Genomic DNA, 21,305 nt, shown 5'->3' on the forward strand with positions numbered 1-21,305 from the left:
AAATGGGGAAACAATTGTCGTTTTTAGGAGCACACCTCGTCCACACCTTCAAATATTTTGACCTAATTTGTTGCTTTCCTCTGTTTCAATATGTTTACTATCATCTCCCATATACTTACTTGTTTTTCTTTTCTTTCGTTTTTTCATAGTAGAATGTTTTTTCTAGGGGAGGGTTACTAACCCGACGCCCAAACCCATGTTTTTAACGTTCTTATGGGCGAACGCGCGGCACATGTTAGCTCACTACCTTTAACGGGTGTTAAAGGCAGTTCCCCAGGTGACACCACGGGGAGGTCAGTGTCCACTTGAGATGAAAGAGGGACCAAGATAAATCCTGGGCTTTGCCATGTTAAAGCCGATCAAGACCGTTGCTTGGTATCATTCATCCCCTACGTCACCCAATCATCTCCCATATAGAAATTGATAATCGGTGACGAAACAAATTGGGGGTTTGGCCAGGAAAATTGATTTCTGAACCACAGTGCGCCTTTGAGACTCGATTGTATACAACAAATAATCGACCACCCACCAAAAAAATAACGATTTAATTTATTTTTTATGTAAATATATTTTTATTATTATATTACAAAAATATATATTTATGTATGTAATTATAAAAAAATATCCTATGTAACTAATATTAGTTTGTTTATAAGTATGTGTGTATGTATAAGCAGTTGTTACTAAATTAGAAAAATAATTAAAAATGGTATTCAACCTTTTTAATTTTTTAATGGTTTCCATTGTGTTAAAATTATATTTTCTATTTTCTTATAATAGTATTTTATTAAATAATAATTGCAACAATTGTATTGATATGTAATAATTTGTTGTTAAATAGTATCTATATAAAAATATTTAAGAATTCTATAAAATGCATTATCAAAATGTGCGTCTATTTAATAAATTTATTTAGTTATTTTATATAATAATATTTTTAGTTAATAATAATTTTTTTGTAAACTAATATTTTTAAGAGCTATGGAAGTCGTTTTTTAAACTTATGAACAAAAATCTAAATAATTTTGTAGTTAAACAAACAATAATAAAGTAATTATTTAAAGTATTGCAGCACTAAAATATAACTAATCGTATTTTATGGTGTTTCCGTTTTCATTCGCTTTGGGTCGTCTTCTCTCTTTCTTTCATCTCAAAGTCGATCTCTGAATGCTTTTTTCGGTTTCTTGCAGAACATATTGCGACAATTACAAACAAACACAAAGAATGTTACAAAGAATATAACAATCGATGCCAATACCAAGGCCACAGTTGTTGTCTGATCGTAGGTATAGCTGGGATCCAATTTATGATCTTGTGGCAGCAATTGAAAATCGACTAGCACTTGGGTACCATTTGGTGGTGGACAGGGTTGTTGTACTATAATCTCTTGGTGTTGCACCTGTGATAATGGAAAAAACAAAGGGAAAGCAATGAATAATTTATTACACCAAAATATTTAAAAAAATTCCAAGGACCCCAAGTCGGAGATTTTTTCTTTAGAAAATATTTCAAGGAATACATGACCAAGATTTTTTCTATAGAAAAAATTTCAAGGACCACAGTTCCTTGGAACATTTTTTCTATAGAAAAAAAAAATCAAGAACCACAGTTCCCTGGAACACTTTTTCATAGAAAAAAAAATCAAGGACCACAGTTCCCTGGAACATTTTTTCTATAGAAAAAAGTTCAAGTACACCGGTTCCTTGATATTTTTCTATAGAAAAAATTTCAATGACCCCGGTTCCTTGATTTTTTCTATAGAAACAATTTCAATGACCCCGGTTCCTTGATTTTTTCTATAGAACAAATTTCAATGACCCCGGTTCCTTGATTTTTTCTATAGAAAAAACTACAAGGACCCCGGTTCCTTGATTTTTTCTATAGAAAAACTTCAAGGACCCCGGTTCCTTGTTTTTTTCTATAGAAAAAAACTTCAAGGACCCCGGTTCCTTGATTTTTTCTATAGAAAAAACTTCAAGGACCCCGGTTCCTTGATTTTTTCTATAGAAAAAACTTCAAGGACCCCGGTTCCTTGATTTTTTCTATAGAAAAAACTTCAAGCACCCCGGTTCCTTGATTTTTTTCTATAGAAAAAATTTTAAGGTTCCCGGTTCATTGATTTTTTCTATAGAAAAAATTTTAAGGTTCCCGGTTCATTGATTTTTTCTACAGAAACAATTTCAAGGTCCCCGGTTCCTTCATTTTTTCTGTAGAAAAAATTTCAAAGACCCGGTTCCTTGATTTTTTTTATAGAAAAATTTCAAGGACCTTTGATCATTGATTTTTTTCTATAGAAAAAATTTCAAGGACCCCGGTTCCTTGATTTTTTGTTATAGAAAAAATTTCAAGGACACAGGTTCCTTGATTTTTTTTTCAAGGACCCCGGATCTTTTTTTCCTATAGAAAAAATTTAGAAAAAATTGTTTGTTTCCAATAGAAAAAATTTCAAGGACCCCGGTTCCTTGTGTTTTTATAGAAAAGATTTGAAGGACCCCTGTTCCTTGATTTTTTCTATAGAAAAAAATTTAAAGACCCCGGTTCCTTGATTTTTTTTATAGAAAAAATGTCAAGGACTCCGGTTCCTTGATTTTTTTCTATAGAAAAAATTTCAAGTACACCGGCTACTTGAAATTTTTTCTATAGAAAAAATTTCAAGGACCCCGGTTCCTTGTTTTTTTATAGAAAAGATTTGAAGTACCACGGTTCATTGTTTTTTTTTTCTATAGAAAAAATTTCAATTACCCCGGTTCCTTGATTTTTTCTATAGAAAAAAATTTAAAGTCCCCGGTTCCTTGATATTTTTCTATAGAAAAAATTTCAATGACGCCGGTTCCTTGATTTTTTTTTTTTATAGAAAAAATTTTAATGACCCCGTTTCCTTGATTTTTTCTATAGAAAAAACTTCAAGGACACCGGTTCCTTGATTATTTCTATAGAAAAAATTTCAAGGGTCCCGGTTCATTGATTTTTTCTATAGAAAAAATTTCAAGGATCCCGGTTCATTGATTTTTTCTACAGAAACAATTTCAAGTACCCCGGTTCCTTGATTTTTTCTATAGAAACAATTTCAAGGACCCCGGTTCCTTGATTTATTTTTCAAGGACCCCGGATCTTTGTTTTGTTTTCCTATAGAAAAAATTTCAAGGCTCCGGTTCCTTGTTTGTTTCCTATAGAAAAATTCAAGGACCCCGGTCCATTGTTTTTTTTTGTAGAAAAATTGTTTCTATAGAATTTCAAGGAACCCGGTTCGTTGATATAGAAATAATTTCAAGGACCCAGGTTACTTTATTTTTTCCCCGATTTTTTTCTATAGAAAAAATTCAATGATCCCGTTTTCTTGATTTTTTTCTATAGAAAAATTTTCAAGGACCCCATTTCCTTGTTCCTTACCTGTTTATTACGGCATAGTTGCAAACCGGCCGAATTAGCCAAAGTTTCGGCACTATATTCATCTTGAACTAAGACCGGCAATAACCATTTTTCCGGTGATATTAACTCTGACCAAGACCAAATTTTCGATAGATTCTTTGGATGCACCGAATAACCTCCAACAGCGGTTAGACCCAAAGATATTAGAGTATTTAAAATGGTCGATCCCACCTTGCTGGGCATCAAATGGGCAGAGAATATTGCCAAGGTTTGTATGACCGTTAGATATAGCAGCATATAACCTAGGTACGAAATGCGAATATAAAGTCAAACAGTCACAAAGCTGCGAATATCACAAAACTTACCCATATATAAATATATACCAGTATCACTGCTGGTGCTGTAGGTATACAGGCCAGCCATGCTATGGGCGGGCAATAGATATGCTAGCCAAATACATAAACTGGGAAATAGACCTGCCAAGTTCTGTAGAAAGATGGGAATTAGCATGATTTTGTTTGGCTCTCCAAAATAACCACGACTTACCTGCACAATAATATATAACGATCTTGAGTAAAGACCTAATCTTAAATCCCTTTCCGCATGACGACGATCTTCTTGGGTATCCCTAATGGTTAACATTAGCAGAGGCCAATACATTAACGCCATGACACAATGATGATAACCCAAACGATCGTTGTATGTCAACTGTGGATCAGAGGCGGGTACATCCCAAAATATACAGCCGATACACAAAGATATAACGGCGGCCGATATTAGCTTACTTATCCAGGTGAGCAATGAACCCGGCTGTTTATAGGCAGCAAAACGTTTGATTAAAGCCTTCATTTGTCCAAAGAAACCAGCTTTGCGTACAAAATTTGGCAGTGATGCTGGCGGCGCAGCTAATGGGGGTTCGGAATTTATTTGATCCCAGGAGTTGGCCAAAGATTCAATGCGTGCCGAAGATTCAAGTAGGGCGGCAGCTGATAAATCATCCAAGGTCACCAAATCCACTAAGGAAAAAAACAAAGGTTTGTAAAAATTAAACACATCTGAAGAAGTCCCGAACTTACAATAATAATCTGCTGGATTTTTAAAAGGCGGACAGGGATACCCCAGTTCTCCCATGTGTCTGGGTAAATCTGAACGACTGCCAGAAAAAACTGTGCGTCCTCCCGACAACAGTAGGACACCGGAACACATGGATAAAATTTCAAAAGTGGGTGGTTGGAGGGTCATTATAACTATCCTACCACCACTGCACCATTGACGCAAATATTCCACCAAGAAGAAAGTATCAAATATATCCATATTTGAGGTGACTTGATCCAAAATTAATATTGATGACTGGGCCAGTAGCTGGCAGGCCACACTTAGGCGTTGCTTCTCCGAATGGGTGAGAGAGGAAACATTGGATGCACGTACCGTGGTTAAACCCAAATCCTCTATGAGGACATCCATCTAAAACAAAAATAGAATAAAGATTATTTATTTATTCTCAAAGAAAACCGGAGTGAATCCTAAAATCCTTACCCTTTCCTTCAAGTCACTTCTGTCCATTGGTCCCCTCAAGATGGCATGGAAATTCAATGTACATTGCACACTCATACGCGGATCCAGCGAGGATACATTTAAAGCAGGCACATAACTACACAACTCCCTCAATCCACGGCGATTAATCTGTTGGCCATTGATAAGTATTTCACCTCCGATTCGTTCATTCAAACCAGCCAAACATTCGGTTAAAGCAGTTCCTTCTTTTTGTGATGTAGCCATAATGGCAAATAAATCGCCTGCCTTGGCTTGCAGTGAAACGCCTCTTAAGCACGGATTGACGTCTAAACAATGTACCTGTATATTCGGATACACCAACCCAATTTCGGACCGCTTGCGTTGTGACACACCACCATAATTTGAAATATGACTACCGCCATTTGCATGCTCCATGTGATTATGACGATTACGTGAAGTACCATAGACCCGGGACTCTGCGCCGCCTCCGCCGCCACCATAGTCATACACATCATGACCCCCACTGGCACTGGCCAAAAGGTCGGCTTCACTGTGCGAACGATGACCATAGTGTTTGCCATTGGGCATGTGGTGATGTTGTGGATGATGGCTATTTACATGGGTTCCAACTGAAAAGAAAAAATGAAAACAAAGTTAGGTTAGGATTTGGAACGGTATATCAGTTCTTTATGTATGTCATTTCTAATGTAAATGGTCCCTATTATATCCAAATCTGAGTTCATGACAATGCATTGGAAAGACATTGTAATGTATGGGAGAAGGAGCCCAAAAAGGTGAAGCAGGTATCCTAATCCACCGGGGCGGTTTAACTTGACTCCTCATCTGCCTCAATTCCCAAACCCCACAAAAGGGTTATTGAAGGGAGTAAGCTGATGAAAAGAAGAAACCATCCGAGTTAAGTGCAAACGCGAGCAGACGGAGCAATGATTAGTCTGCGTGACGATGACGGTGAGAAGATCACTACTGGAGAGACCAAAATCAATTCAATCAATGCATCTTCTTCGAAAGCTCAGCTCTTAAGTGAAACCAAGTAGCAATCACCGACAAGGCTGATCACAATGGGCTCATCAGCGATTCTCAGTGGTTGCTGGTGGAAGGCCATCTTAGGAACATTCTCATCTCGGACGAGATTGACCAGAACAAAGTACGGCTAGGAACCTTCCTGACTTCTGTCAAGTTATGCGAGATGCAAAGACGTGTTCGGATTATTTTGCCTGACAATTTATCGAACCCCCCGATCTCTTTCTGGCAAGGAGGACCCGCAACACTTTACTATGGGTAAAGTTGCAGATATTATTCGAGGCGCAAAATCACCCAAAGCACATGGATTGACGGAATTTCAATGGTTATGCTAAAGCAGCTGGATGAACCAGTCCTTATAGTTAGCCACTCGAATAGTTCCCGACATCTGCAGTGCGATTCTCTAACATAATTTTTGAGTTAACATTAAACGCAAAATTACGAATAAAATGTTTTAATTGAAGTTGACTCTCGATATCGGTAGGACTTAACGACTACTACACTTTGGTCGCTATCTCACCAAAAAGTTTCTTTAATTACCGAAATTATAAGCATTTTAAATTTACCGTTTTTTGTCGGTAACTCAAAAAATGAGTTACAGAATTCCATAACTGGAAAAGGACAGCTTGGTCTCGTTATTGAAGACAGATGAGGATGTCAGAAGAGGTAAATCATACAGGCCGAAAGACTCATGAGGCTCTGCACCTCTCCAGTATCAGAAATGTCTATCCAGTTGCAGTAGTCGAGGATTCAACCAGAACAAGTGCTGGTGGCACTCGACTTATGAAACTATCAAGCAAGCACGATGGGATAACAACCTTTCCTGTATTCATTCCACTCCATCCACATGGCATTGAAGGCTTTAAGTATGCCGATGTTTATACAATCTTATCGACCTTACCACCTTTTTTCTGCGCGAAGACTATACAAATATCAGACACTGAGTCTACGGCCACTCTTTTCCCCACATGGTCTGCCGAGACGAGCACAGAGTTGAATATCCTGGTCGATGATAGCAGAATTTCGACCACTAAATACCCCAAGATTCTAGAGGTAACATTCGACAAGCTGAGATGTAGGAACAAGGTCCACAATTCCCCAGCCGGCAGCCTTGGCGTGCAGACAGAGAAACTTATATGATATGACAGTCTGTGGTAAGCTATGCACGTCGGTGTGGTCCGCGAATATAAGCGAAAAGCGTTGAAAAAGTATTCAAAACTGTAGCATAATGGTTGAGTGCGTGATACTTCGCTAGAATTCATTTTTCAGTACAAACTCCTTAGTCCATGTTAGCTCGATTAATTAATTAAAAACAGTAGCTTTAGTTCAACTACGCTCGGGGTGGTGCAACCCTGCACGACACATTACACATTTTCGACGCCTCTCCCAAGCCTACTCAATTCACTCCAGAAGCTTTGTAAATACAACATATCGAAGCATCCACATTTCTAGAACTGGAGTTCGGACAGGACGAACTTTTTATACCTTCCACCATCGTATATTCTAAACTAAAAAGCCAATCTATCAAACTTCTGAACTGGAAGGCATTACAATTCATGAAGAAAAAAGTCTTCGATTGTATATGTGTGTGTATTGAAGAAGGATTCTAGGAAGACCAGAGACACTAGGCTGACTTGATAGTAAAAAAGCTTCAAAAATACTTCACAACTGCAAATTTGCAATATGTTTAGTATATATACAAATTTTCAAACTCAGCCTTTGTCTAGCACCACATCTAAATATGCCTAATGAGCTGGCTTAAACCACCAGCGAAACGATCGTAGAATATTGGTTGGATGTGTGTGGACTTAGCTAGATATCACTTTTTCAATACAAAACTCCTTAGGTCATGATAAGCTCAACTAATTCAATTAAATAAAATGATATAAGCTTTCTTTCCTGTCTACAAATTTAGATGGAGAAGCTTTTCAACCACGGATACTCCAAATGTCTAAATTAGGTGAGAAAATCTATCTTAATATATATTAAATAAGGACGGTGCCTTATATGGGGGCTACGTCAAAGGGTGGAGCTTTATTTACTATTTTTATTGGAGAAGTTTTGTGAATGCGGAGAACCTCAAATGTCAAATGACGGGTAGTTCGGTCAAAAAATCTAGCTTAAACCTTCAATATACATAGAATTGGGAGGTACCATTATGTGGTTGCTATACCTTAACATGGACCTATATTGAAAATTGTTGACGAATACTTCAGTCAAAAATGTAATTAAACTCTCGAAATAACGAAATTCAGGAGGTATCGTTATATGGGGCTATATCTAAGCATGGACCTATGTTGAAAATTTTTAGTGGAGAAGTTTCGTTTCCTTAAATTTCCTAAAGTTGTCAAATAAGTGGTAGTTCGGTCAAAAAATGTAACTGAAATCCTCGAAATACCGAAAATCGACAGGTACCGTTATGTGGGGGTATACCAAAACATAGACTCTTGTTGACAATTTTTGGTGAAGAAGTTTCATGATTGCAGGGAACCTCAAATGTAAAATTACGACTAGTTCAGTTAAAAAATGTAACTATAAACCTCAATACCCAAAATCGGGAGGTACCATTATATGGGTGCCTTACCTAAATATGGTCGATGTTGACAAGTTTTTGTAAAGGAATGTGTGGTTAAAAGTTGTAGTTGAAATTCTCAAAAGTGGACATATACTGACAAATTTCTAGGTGAAAGATCGAAAACCCCAACGAAGGCCATTTCGGTAAGATATTGTGGACAAAACCTCCCAAATGCCAAATATCGGGAGGTATCGTATTACATTCACAAATTTCTGAGGAAATGTTTTGCCCCAAAGAAGACCATTCAGATAATGTGGCTAAAACCTTCAAAATACCAAAAATTTGAAAATATCGTTCTATGGGGGCTTTATGGAGACGTGGGTCTATACTGACAAATTTCTGGGAGAAAGTTTTGGAGCCTAAAAGACTAGTAAGTACCAAATTTCAGCCATTTCGGTTGGATATTGAAGTCAAAACCTTCAAAATACCGAAAATTGGGAGGTACCGCTCTACGGGGGATATATGTAAACGTGGAACTATATCGACAAATTTCAACGGGGGTTATATAAAGACGTGTACCTACACCGCCAAATTTCAAGTGGAAAGTTTTATACGCCCAACGAAGACTAAATACCTAATTTATCAGGTATAAATTTATAGGGATCTATCTTAAATATTGGTAGCTGTATCTTGATTTCATTTGGTTATGTCGACTTAGAATTTTACGCTAATCAAGAATATATATTCCTTATAGGGTTGCCGACGAATATTTCGATGTGTTACAAATGGAATGACAAATTTAATTATACCCTTCATATTGTAGTGGAGGCTATAACGAACTTATTTACCAATATTTACTAAATATTTATCATCAAAAAAAGTTTTATTGTTTTCTTAATTTATACGCTTTTTCATGCGCTCAACCCAATTGTTTAGGCCCTTTTTTCGCTCGGATTGAGCCACCTCCAAAACATGGTTTTTGAACGCTTCAACATCATCTTCTGACGACGAAACCCGTTGACCAAGCCTTTTTTCTTGATTTGCTGGAATCCAATGAAGTCTTTGGGTACCAAGTCAGAGCTGTACGGCGGATGAAGCATCAATTCCACGTTTTGTTCGGCCAAAAAGGCACTGGTTAGAATCGATGTGTGAGAGCTCGCATTGTTATGGTGCACAATGATTCATCTTCACTTGTTGGTTTTTCGAATTTCTTAGCAGATTTCAGGCAAATAAATTCTGAGTAGTGTACTACTCAGAATTAACTGTACTACGTTGCTCAAGCCATATAGTCGTAACATGCTTAGTTTTGCCGAAGAAACAATCGACCATTTGTTTCAAAGTGCTTTTCCATAAACAACTTTCGTTGGATTTGGCTCGCATTCGAAATCGCACACGGTCTATTGCTGTTTAGTTTTGGGCTAATACGCATAGATCCAAGATTCGTCTGTGACAATTTTAGAAAATTCCTTCCTAAATCGACAAGAGCCTTTTTGAGCGTTCTAGTCCGTTAAAGTTGGACTTGGGGAAAAATAAAATACCTCACACATGTAAACGCTACGGTAATTTATTAAAACTATTCTTAAATACAACAATTCTACTTACTTAAAAAAAGAATGAACAAAATTATATATTTAAAATAAATAAATAATAAACATTGCGCAGTGGATCCACCCATTGGCCAAAAATAAAAAAAATAATGTCAAAATTTTGGTACAACATCTGGCAACTCTGACAGCTATGACATGGTGCTTTTTAAAAATATATTAATTTTTGTTTCATTCGAACGCGATCTTCGTAAGAATAGCTTCAAAAGTCGGAACATTTGACTAATATTTTTGTCGTGAGTACACTTACAATTTAAGTGCAAGTAAATATATTCAAAATATCGCGAAACTACCCAGCAAAATTTGAAGGAAGGGGTTCCATGCGATGACGTGATTTCATGGCATCTTTTGCATTGGTTCAAACGAAGTCGTGAAAGATCCAATCTTTTCATTAGCATTTGAACCAATGCAAAGGAAGTCGTGAAAGATCGGATCTTTTCATCAGCATTTGAACCCGTGCAAAGGATGTCGTGAAGGATCCGATCTTTTCATCAGCATTTTAACCCATTCCATCGATCCAATAGAGATGAATTTTGTGTTTTTATTTATACACATTTTTCTAAATATATAAGATTAATTATATACAATTCGGAGACTCGAAATCACAAAAACGTTGTTAAAACTCTCGTCGTAATGATAATGTCATTGCGAAGGGTTGGTGAAAATGTCATGCCAAAGCATTGGTGGAAATGACATGCCAAAGCATTGGTGAAAATGACATGTCAAAGCATTGGTGTAAATGACATGCTTTGGATCCAAAAGTGAATAGCATCTTTTGGGGTCCACGCTCATATAAAATTCATCGATGAAGATGCTAAAAAGATGACATGCCAGATCACTTGCACCCATGATTGAATGGCATCTTTGGCATCGAACATTTTGCTGGGTTAAATTTTCCAAAGTAATTCACGGGTTTAAGATTATTCAGTATTAAAATCAGCTGTCATCTAGTGCCAGACTATAAATGGTGAGTCGCTGACTAATGCTGCCCTAAAATAGGGTTTCTATGGATATGTTAGCGTACAACTCTGTTATCTGACCACGTACATTAACATAATTGGTATCAGTGGCAAGATGAAGAAATCTTCTTCCAAATTTGTCTTACGTTGGCGGTACGTGCCTTCCAGGAAGGACGCTATAAGATCTATATTAAAAATTTTACCAATTTTCAGACAAAAATGTTGATTTTTTCTAATCCGCTAAATTGGAGGATTTTATGTTGTTTTGGAGAATGTTTTGTTTCCCAAAGTAGTCCGGTCAAAATAGACATTGAAATAGCAAAAATTCCCACAAAGCTGAATTTTGGTGGAGAGCTAGGGTTGGCCATTAGAAGCAACGTCCTAAAAGTCCCCATCGATCCCATGTGTGCAAAAAAAATTATTCGGGGTCAAAGGTCAAAATTTAAGGGTTTTTAGGTTTTAGGATTTATTTTTTGAAAACGGTTGATCTAATCAAAAAGTGACTAAGGTAAATCTATTCTGGAGAAATCACTAGACACAGCCTTTAAAGTATCCTGTCCAATGACACGATCGAAAAAAAACACTATCCACCATGGTGGACATCCGAACTCTCTAAACTGCGTAAAGAGTCACGGAAAGCTTTCAATGCCAGCTACCAAAGCGGATCCTGGCAGTCATACAAGGATAAGCTAAAGGAATACAAAAAAGCCATAGCCAAAGCAAAAAAGCAATCATGGGTTGATTTTTGCGGATCGTTAGAAAATACCAAAGATACAGCCAGACTAAGCAAAGTTATGGCAAAAGGTCATTCGAATCCTACCTATATAAAGAGAAACAACGGCACCTGGTCCGAAAACTCAGCCGAATCTCTTGAAATCCTTCTTACCACGCACTTCCCCGGCTGCTCGGACAGTACCGAAGAAATGCGACCAATTACAGCTGTAGATAAAAACAACAGTGAAGTTGATAAGATAATAAGTCCGAGTAAAGTCACGTGGGCTATAAACAGCTTCTCCCCCTACAAATATCCAGGACCAGATGGAATCATACCAAAAATGCTACAATGTGCAGAGGAAATAATAAATCCTTGGCTAGTATACATCTATAGTAGATGTATCTCCCTTAACTACGTTGCAACGAGTTGGAGACAGGTAAAGGTTGTCTTCATACCCAAAGCAGGAAAACGTAGTCACGAAAATGCTAAAGACTTCAGACCAATAAGCCTTTCATCATTTCTACTTAAGACGCTCGAAAGACTCATCGACGTGTATATTCGAGAAAAGATGGAAAACTCAAACATCATATCTTCTAGCCAACATGCCTATATTAAAGGGCGCTCGACGGATACAGCCCTACACGAAGTCGTTAGGACTATAGAGAAGTCCTTAGAGCACAAACAATTTACTCTAGCTGCTTTCCTGGACATAGAAGGTGCCTTTAACAACGTCAGTACATCAGCTATAAAACAAGCACTAGATAACTTCGGCGTGGAATCACTCATCAGTAGTTGGATTACCACCATGCTGCAAAGCAGAGTTATTAATGCCACACTGGGAAACAGTACACTGTCAAAGCACGTGAACAGAGGAACTCCACAGGGAGGAGTTATCTCGCCATTACTTTGGCTCCTTGTCATCAACGAAATTCTCAATAAACTTGACCACATGGGGATTAAGGTGGTTGCCTATGCGGACGATGTGGTAATACTCGTCTCTGGTTTGTTTCCGACCGTAATAAGTGACATTATGAGCGGAGCCCTGAGATCGCTAGATACTTGGGCCACAAGATGTGGTCTGGGAGTGAATCCAGGGAAAACTGAGATGGTGCTATTCACTACAAAGACCAAATATGCAATACCTAATCTCCCAAGACTGCGAGGTCAAGAAATACCCCTATCAGATCATGCCAAGTACCTAGGAATCATCCTAGATTCTAAGCTGTCATGGAAACGTAACGTGGAACACCGTGCTCACAAAGCAACTGTTGCATATTACGCATGTCGCAAATTGTTTGGAAGCCGATGGGGCCTCAAACCTAAAATGGTGTTATGGATGTACACCAGCATAATCAGACCAATTCTCACTTATGGAGCACTAGTGTGGTGGCCAGCAGTGGACAAGAAAATAACACAGAAAAAACTATACAGCATACAAAGATCTGCATGCATCGGGGCAACAGGGGCGATGCGAACGTGTCCGGCCGAAGCCCTCAATATAATGATGCACATTTTGCCAATTGATTTACACATCAAAGCAACAGCAACATGTAATGCAGTAAGACTCCGAGCTCTAGGTATGTGGAGAGACAGAACTTACGGACATGCGTGCATGCTTCAACAACTTCCGAAAGAAATAACAACCACTGCTGATTACTGCGTACCTACATTGGATTTTGATCAGCCTTTTGCAATCAAATTTCCAAGCAGAAGTGAATGGAGTAATGGATCACCATTGATAGCATATGACACTAAGGTATACACGGACGGCTCCAAGATGTAATGTGGAGTCGGATCCGGTGTGTTCTCGGACGAAGCAAACATACACACATCTACAAAGCTACCTGAGTACTGTAGTGTCTTTCAAGCGGAGATACTGGCAATAAAGGAGGCCTGTACTGAACTTTTACAGCATCACACAGCAAACTCAATAGGAATCTTCGTCGACAGTCAAGCGGCGCTCCTTGCACTAAAATCCAACGCTGTCACATCAAAGCTAGTGAAAGATTGTAAAGAAGAACTTGCCAAACTAGGGCGTCTGTCAAGAGTAGTTCTCACCTGGATCCCGGGCCACAAGGGACTTGTTGGGAATGAAAAAGCAGACGAGTTAGCTAGAGCAGGATCCGCCTCTAACGAACTCCCAAAGGCATCAGTCGCAATTCCAATGGGAGTAGTTAAAGGGGATATCTTCAAACACTATCTATCACTGGCTGAAAGTAGATGGGACAAAACGGCAACATGCAAGATATCAAAATTAACGTGGCCTCAATACAACGCCAAACGAACTAAGTTCCTAATCAATCAAACGCGACGGAACCTTGCAAGACTTATTGCAGTGTTAACCGGTCACTGGGCAATTGGTAACCATGCAAAACGTTTAAATCTACCGCACAATGACCACTGCCGTAGCTGCGGGAATGAAGAAGAGGAGGAAACTGTTGAGCACCTCCTCTGTTCCTGCCCTGCTCAAATGCAACGACGATTTAAAGCTCTAAGACAACCGTTCCTTCGTGATATCACAGAGATAACAGAAGTAGGTCTGGGAGACCTTCTGCGATTCCTCAACTCATCAGGCTGGATTTAACTGTCAACATGCAACAACGAAATAGCAATCTCTGAACGAGTGGTGTGGTTTTTCAAAACGGTATCTCTAACATACTAATTGAGGCTATAAAGTATGGCCACCACGTAAACCAACCAACCAAGGTAAATATTGTAGACAGAAAAATTATCTACAAGTTTGATTCTTACAATTTGTTCTTAGAAGGAACCATTCTTGAGATACAGCTGTTCTAAAAAACAAATGATTTTTAGGCACTTATAAGGGAAATATGCACATATTCAGACGAACCGGCTAAAATAAGCGAAGTAATCGGGTCTGTCCCCCAAAAATATATATATTTTCTTGAAGAGCGAAATTATAGCTATCTTCTAAAAAAAATTCCAACAAAATCGGAGTCTGTTTAGTAGAGTTATTCAATGTTAGAGTCATTTTATGCAAAAATAGCCCATTTAACCCACATGTATAATCGAAAGCCCAACGGGAACGAGCCCAACGAAAACTCTCCGATTATTTTCAAGTTTTGTCCGAAGGTAGGGTTTGTTGCGCTGATTACGGAAATGTATAATTTTCAACGGTTGCGGATCCGGTTCACCGGTTATTAGACCCGAAAGGCCAAATTTAAAAACCGGGTTAGACCCGGTTCTACTGAACCGATTATTGCAAAGTGGATATCGTTTGAAAGCTTACGGAAGTATCTAACACATAGTGTCGTTTCTTTAACCGGTTCGCCTCATAATGTACTTACACGGCTAATTTTTTATTTGACCTTTAGATCGAGATATCTCGAAAATGGTAAGTCTTTTTAAAGAATCATAAGGACCAATCTTGTAGACAATTATTGAATCTACAACTTTTACTTTAGCGGGCTTTTGCTAAGTATTACCGTTTTTGAGAAAAATTAAAAAAACTGAATAATGCCTCCAAAAATGACCTTTGACCCAGAATAACTTGTTTTGCACACATGGGATCGATGGGGACTTTTAGGACGTTGCTTCTAATGGCCAACCCTAGCTCTCCACCAAAATTCAGCTTTGTGGGAATTTTTGCTATTTCCCCCTTATACGCATGTCTATTTTGACCGGACTAAAGCCTATTTTGCATCATAAGATAATCGGGACATCTGTTCATGTAAGTTTGTATTAACAGCATGAAACAATTCTTACCGTATACCCCCTCCAGAGGGGAAGGGGGGGGGGGGAGAATATTACGCTCGTGGTTTCTTAAAACACTCCTCGCAGCAGCACAAAGCTTTAACCGGCGAATGGGCTTGATTCTTACACTCTAAATATTTTTGGCCACTTTCTCCATACAAGTGGATCTACTTTGCACTGTGGGAAACATTTTTCATATTTAGGAGCACACGACGCCCACATCTTCCAGTATTTTGACCTAATTTTTTGGTTTCTTTAGTTTCAATATATTAACTATTGAATCCCATACAGAAATTAACAATCGGTGACAAAAAAAAATGGGGTTTGGTCAGCAAAATCGATTTCTGAACCATTGTGCCTCGTCTGCTGTTACAACAACATTCTAGAATACATCATACATATATGTATATTTATACACTCAGCATTTATGCTAACGTGTATATACATACGGGCAAAAAGTGCCTCATCGAAATAATGGTTTTAGACCCCAAGTATGTTTGGACGAAATCCGTTTCAGACAATTTGGAGTCGATTTAGCCATGTTCGTCCGTCTGTCTGGCTGGCAGATCAACCGATTGGCATTCGTAATATTTTGTCCAAACTTAGTTTAACTTCGAAGATGAGTCATATCGGTCTACTCCATCGGGTAACTTCCACACAAAAGTTCAAAAATGTTCTGTTCTGTGCGAACGATATCTCTTGAAGGGAGTATGGACCAAACTGAACATTGTGAAATTTCTACCAGAAATAAATGAAGTGTCAATATAGACTCTATCGGTCTACTCCTTCGGGTATCTCCCACACAAAATTTCAGATATGTTCAGTTTAAAACCTCCTCTAGAATCGCTTTGATTTTTTATGTGACAACTTGTATTCACTTTGGAAAATTATACCGATGCTTCTCCTTATGGTCCTGTTTACGGCGATATTATGCTTTTCGTGGGCAGGTCCTTAGTGGTCCAAAAGATCGCAAGTTCAAATTTCCCAAAAGGTCCATACAATTCTGAAACTCCCTAAATACATAAAAAAGGATTTTGGTTTGGAAGCCAGAATTCGATCTGTCCATATATGAACGTTTCAATTCACATAGGCTGAGGGTATATGTATCTCTGTAGACAAAGCCGACTGATACTTTCTTATTTGTTTTGTTACTTACCAGCTATACTAGCTCGACTGTTTGCTTGTCTAAGGGCGGACATTGGTATGCCTTGAGCACGAGAATCGGGACGTGATGAGGGTATACCGCCAATGGCACGAAAATCCGATTCACTACGGTATTTTCTGTAGAAAAGAGAGAAAAAAAATAGGCACACAAATTATTGCAACCACAAAGAGGAATCAAAAGTAAACTAAAATGTTTAAATGTGAATAAAAAAAGTTAAGCAGCACTATAAGAATTCCAAACTCGTGATCATATTAAAAAGATATTTTTGTTAATAACGTAAAAGGTGTTAATTGGAGCTAACGGTTGCTGAACATCGTTGGTATATTTATTTATAGAATTAACATTAATTTGGAACATTTTTGGGGCAATTTATGAGTTTTAGCCAAATAAAGTACGTTTCGGCGTACTTCAAATGTAGAATTATAAATATTCACTTTCAAGAATGATGAACTGGAAAGTTCTCAAACCGCATTCTTTTTATTGTTATTACATATTATTATTTACTCACCTTAAATTCGGTGGTCCACGACTGCGTGTTGTTTCGTTGTCACTGCTGTCATAACCCGAGGAGCCCGCTGTTGGGCCAGCGGAACTATCGCGGAAACCACGATTTATGCGTCCACTAACACCACCACTACTGGGGCCACCTCTCGCCCCACCGGGGCCGGGGCCAGGACGATGTGAACGCTGTGACCCAGCATTAGGTGGGAATACACGTGGTAAGCCAAATTTCAAATATGTGTACATATTAGAGCCCAATGGTGATCTGAAATGAAATGAGAAAACCAATGAAGCAGAAACAAACAAAACTCAACGATGAAACAATCTGTAGCTGCATTGCTGTGCTGCAGCACTTGTTGTTGTTGCCACATCAACTTACTTGGGACCATAACGCGGATGATTGAGTATTGATTGTACTGTGGAATCGCGTAATTGAAAATTTCCATATGGCAGCGGTGATTTATCGGAGGAGCCCAAAGCTGAATCGGTAAAATCCGAATTTAGATTTTGCCTAAAACACAGAGAGAAACAAAAGAGACACAATAGGTTATGGAGAGAACATTAATGAATCAGTTACATGAATGGCAGAATTAAATTAAGTTAATAAACGGATGCGGTTTGGTTTGGTTAGAAAAAACCAATAGAATTACACCAAATCAATAAATAACAACTGGGAGTGGAATGTTTGGAAACAATGCATTTTCTGGTAACAAAAACAACAACATTTTTATGTTGAAAGCCCAAGTAATCGACAATCAATGTAATTTTATGATAACTTCCGTTCATTAGTTTCTAATCAAGCGTAAGAGAGTTTAGTTTGATTTTGTTGGGCTGAAACATAATTTCCATCACCACTAAGAACCAGTGGCTCCAGCCACCACCTTTGGTAATGATATATTATGGCTACTTCTGCTGCCGGTTGTTTGCCAATCATTTTTCGGGTTTCAAATCTAATTTTGTTATGTCATAAATGACCATTCCAATGAAACGGAAACTGAAAACTGCACCTCTTATTGTCTTTTTTAGTTTTGCTAACAAATTTCCCAACTTTCATTTTGTTATTTGTGTTTTTTTTTTTTGTTTTGGTTTCCATTCTGTTATTCAATTCCATTCTATTGTTATTTCATTTTAGTTCCGTACCTGTATATTGACCATGCGTGCAAGTCTTCGGACGCTGCATGCGGCAATGGTGAATTTGGTCCATGTGGCACTGAGTAACGCCTTTCCTCGCGTGACATTTTTTTCGTTGCACCAAAATTACTCAATTCCATGTTGTGTGGCGGTGGTGTTCTGCAATGAAAACGAAAATATTAAAATAGAAAATTAATTAAAATTCAGTTTTTTTTAATATTTTTTATTTTATAAAACGAATGGAGTTTGAATATGCTTTTCAATGAAAGTAAACAGATTTATTAGTGCACAGTGGGTGAAAATATGGACAAATATCGAAATATGGATATGGTGGAGACATTTTATGACCCTAAATTTCGGAACGGGCTATACCAAAATATGCGCCTATGTTGGAATTTTTAAGTGGAGCATTATCGTGACTGCAGGTAACATCAAATTGTAATTTACAGTTAGTTCGTTTAAAAACTGTAGCTAACGTACTCAAAATACCAAAAATTGGGAAGTCCCCCTGCCACACAGCGAAATAAATTTCATGAAATTGTGAGCCATTAGATCGAGTTCAATTCTAGAATAATTTCAATAAATTGCTGTAGTGGGTAAGTTGATATAAGAACCCCTATAAAATGGAAAAGTTTTTAGAGCAAGTCTTAGGTTGTGGCATAAGACTATGTTGACGCATTTTTAGGGAGAAGTTTTATGACCATATGGAACCTCAAATGTTAAATAACAGATAGTTAGGTGAACAAATGTAGCTAAAATCTTGAAAATAACAAAATTAACAAACCATGGGCCTATGTTGACAATTTTTGGTGCGGAAGTTTTGTGACCACTGGGAACCTCGAATGTCAAATAACAACAAATGTAGTTAAAATCTTGAAAATATCAAAATTCGGGATGTAACCACACATTTCGAATGATATGCCCTTGTTAAAATAATGGGTTAGAAAGGGGTTTTGTAAGGGGTATTTTTGCTTATTACCGTTCTATGGGGGATATAACATACCATGGATCTACAATTTGCAACTTTGGTGGCGAAGTTTTGTGACCACAGGGAGGTTTAAACGTCAAATTTAAATTTTAGTTAAAATCCTCAAACTACCAAAAATCGGCAGGTGCCGTTATATGGGGGCTATATCAAAACATGAACCTATGTTGGCAAGTTTTGTGACCACTGGAAATCTCAAATGTCAAATTACAGATAGTTCGGTCAACAAATCTAGCTAAAATCCTTAAAATAACCAATATCTGAAGGTACGTTATATGGTGGATTTACCAAAACATGGACCTATATTGACAATTCCATCAAAAAATGGAGCTAAAATCATGAAAATACAGAAAATCGGATGGTGCATTAATATGGGCAATTTTTGGAGGAGGATTTTCTTGACTGCAGGGAACCTCAAATGGCAAATTACACCTACTTCGGATAAGTATTGTAGCTAAAATCCTCAGAATTGTGAGCACTTGCCAGCCAACAGACAGTCTGACGACTCCAAATTGGTCCACTGTGTTTGTCCTGAATGGCTTTGAAGATGACAATGAAAAAATTTCATGGTCATTGCTTGATGAGTGGAGGGTGAACATTAAATGAATTACCGGGATATTGTTCTATTACTAGTATTGCTCAATGGCTAATGCTGGAACTGAAAGAGAGTAGTTAAGTCCCTTGCCAAGCCATGATAGTATTTTCGGCAAATTTAAATTGGGTAAGGGGATTAATGTACAACATTTTTAAGGTGATCTTGTGCAAACAATTCGAACTGAGGATTTTTTGAAAGTACAGACCCAAACGACAAGAAACCCTAGTTGGGTTTTGTTGTGTCAGATCCAGCTCGGATTTTATGGCCCCATCTAAACATGGTTAAATATTGAGTTTTTAAAGAAATTCGGGGCTATATCTCTGAAACCAATGCCAATCTTCTTCTGACCTCTTAAGCAAATTTGTAGATAAGGACAATCATAAAATATTTGGAGAAATAATGAACTCGGAAAACTACATTTATTGCCTCAAATTTCAAAATATATGCAAAAATTCCACAATTTTTATACCGTATCTCCAAAACCGTTAATTTTTTCTGAATATTTTCTAAAATATTCCCTGGAATGTAATACACATATCTTCGGAACATGTCATTGTTGTAAAATGCCTCTATGCCGTTGTTTTCAGTACATTTTTCAACGACGATTTAATAAAAATGCCAATAATGTAGTGAAATCCGAAATGCGAGAAAAAACTGTTGGTGTGAACTGTGTTTGAAATACGTGTTGTAAAAGATATGATGCAAAATACCGCTGAAACAACATGTAGTAAGCATTTTAAAGTTTCAGAATGTTCTAAAGAATTGTTGAGAACTTTATTTGGAAGATTTTTGCAAAGGGTTACTTGGTTCAACTCCCAATAGTTTAGCCGATACTGACCAGAATTTCAGCAATTATGTAAAATTTTCTATATTTTATAGATTTTGATGCCCTAGATGGAGTTTTTCTTATGTTTTTTTTTTCAAAAGATAAGTTCTACTAGTTTAGGGCTACAATATTGCTAAAGACAGCACGGCCAAATTCCTATTCGTTTCTGGGATAAAGGCCTGATAAATGCAAAAAAGTGTAGATTTAGCCCGGTTTAGATGCAAAGCATATGTCCGACCATTATTATCGCTTCTGCATCTCCACATAATCTACCTAGGTCGACGACACTGTCATCTAACCCTTCAATGACCCGTGATAAGTCCCAAGTATTCATTAATTAATCAGGTTCTATAAGCCGAGCTAGTTCATTTGTTTCTCATTATATCACTATTTCCAGGAACCCAGCACAGTTTAACAATATATCTTCAATGGATAGCTAACGAGTTTATGGTCGCCTTACTTTAGATCCTTTTGGGGCTCCTGACTATCGACATATGTATGTACATAAGGGCAAACCAAAAAACGACAATGTTTTTTTGAAACGCCTACCCTCCAACATTTTTTCCATCTGATCCAAAAACCTTAAATACTAGAGCGATATTTTTTCCATGTAATTTATGGGACCAAAGGTGCATTTATGGTCCAATCGACGAAATTTTTTTACCAGTTC

General features: G+C 37.7%; 1 protein-coding gene across 3 annotated transcripts in view; it reads right to left on the reverse strand.

Moving 5' to 3' along the window:
• Positions 1-548: 548 nt before the first annotated feature.
• LOC141388784 (ATP-binding cassette sub-family G member 8) overlaps positions 549-21,305 on the reverse strand; it is a 143,620-nt gene continuing 122,863 nt past the window's right edge. For all 3 annotated transcript variants that reach the window (XM_073959108.1, XM_073959107.1, XM_073959109.1), the window contains exons 4-13: positions 18,239-18,388; positions 17,478-17,609; positions 17,106-17,363; positions 16,589-16,713; positions 4,906-5,513; positions 4,446-4,833; positions 3,916-4,385; positions 3,735-3,855; positions 3,391-3,671; positions 549-1,399 (exon numbers count right to left, since the gene is read on the reverse strand). In XM_073959108.1, coding sequence (XP_073815209.1) covers positions 1,151-1,399; positions 3,391-3,671; positions 3,735-3,855; positions 3,916-4,385; positions 4,446-4,833; positions 4,906-5,513; positions 16,589-16,713; positions 17,106-17,363; positions 17,478-17,609; positions 18,239-18,388 — 2,782 coding nt within the window. In that variant the 3' untranslated portion in view covers positions 549-1,150. The remainder of the gene's footprint in view (positions 1,400-3,390; positions 3,672-3,734; positions 3,856-3,915; positions 4,386-4,445; positions 4,834-4,905; positions 5,514-16,588; positions 16,714-17,105; positions 17,364-17,477; positions 17,610-18,238; positions 18,389-21,305) is intronic.

This window comes from Musca autumnalis, unplaced genomic scaffold (assembly GCF_047663935.1).
Source record: "Musca autumnalis isolate F117 unplaced genomic scaffold, ASM4766393v1 scaffold_1, whole genome shotgun sequence".
Taxonomy (NCBI): Eukaryota; Metazoa; Arthropoda; class Insecta; order Diptera; family Muscidae; genus Musca; species Musca autumnalis.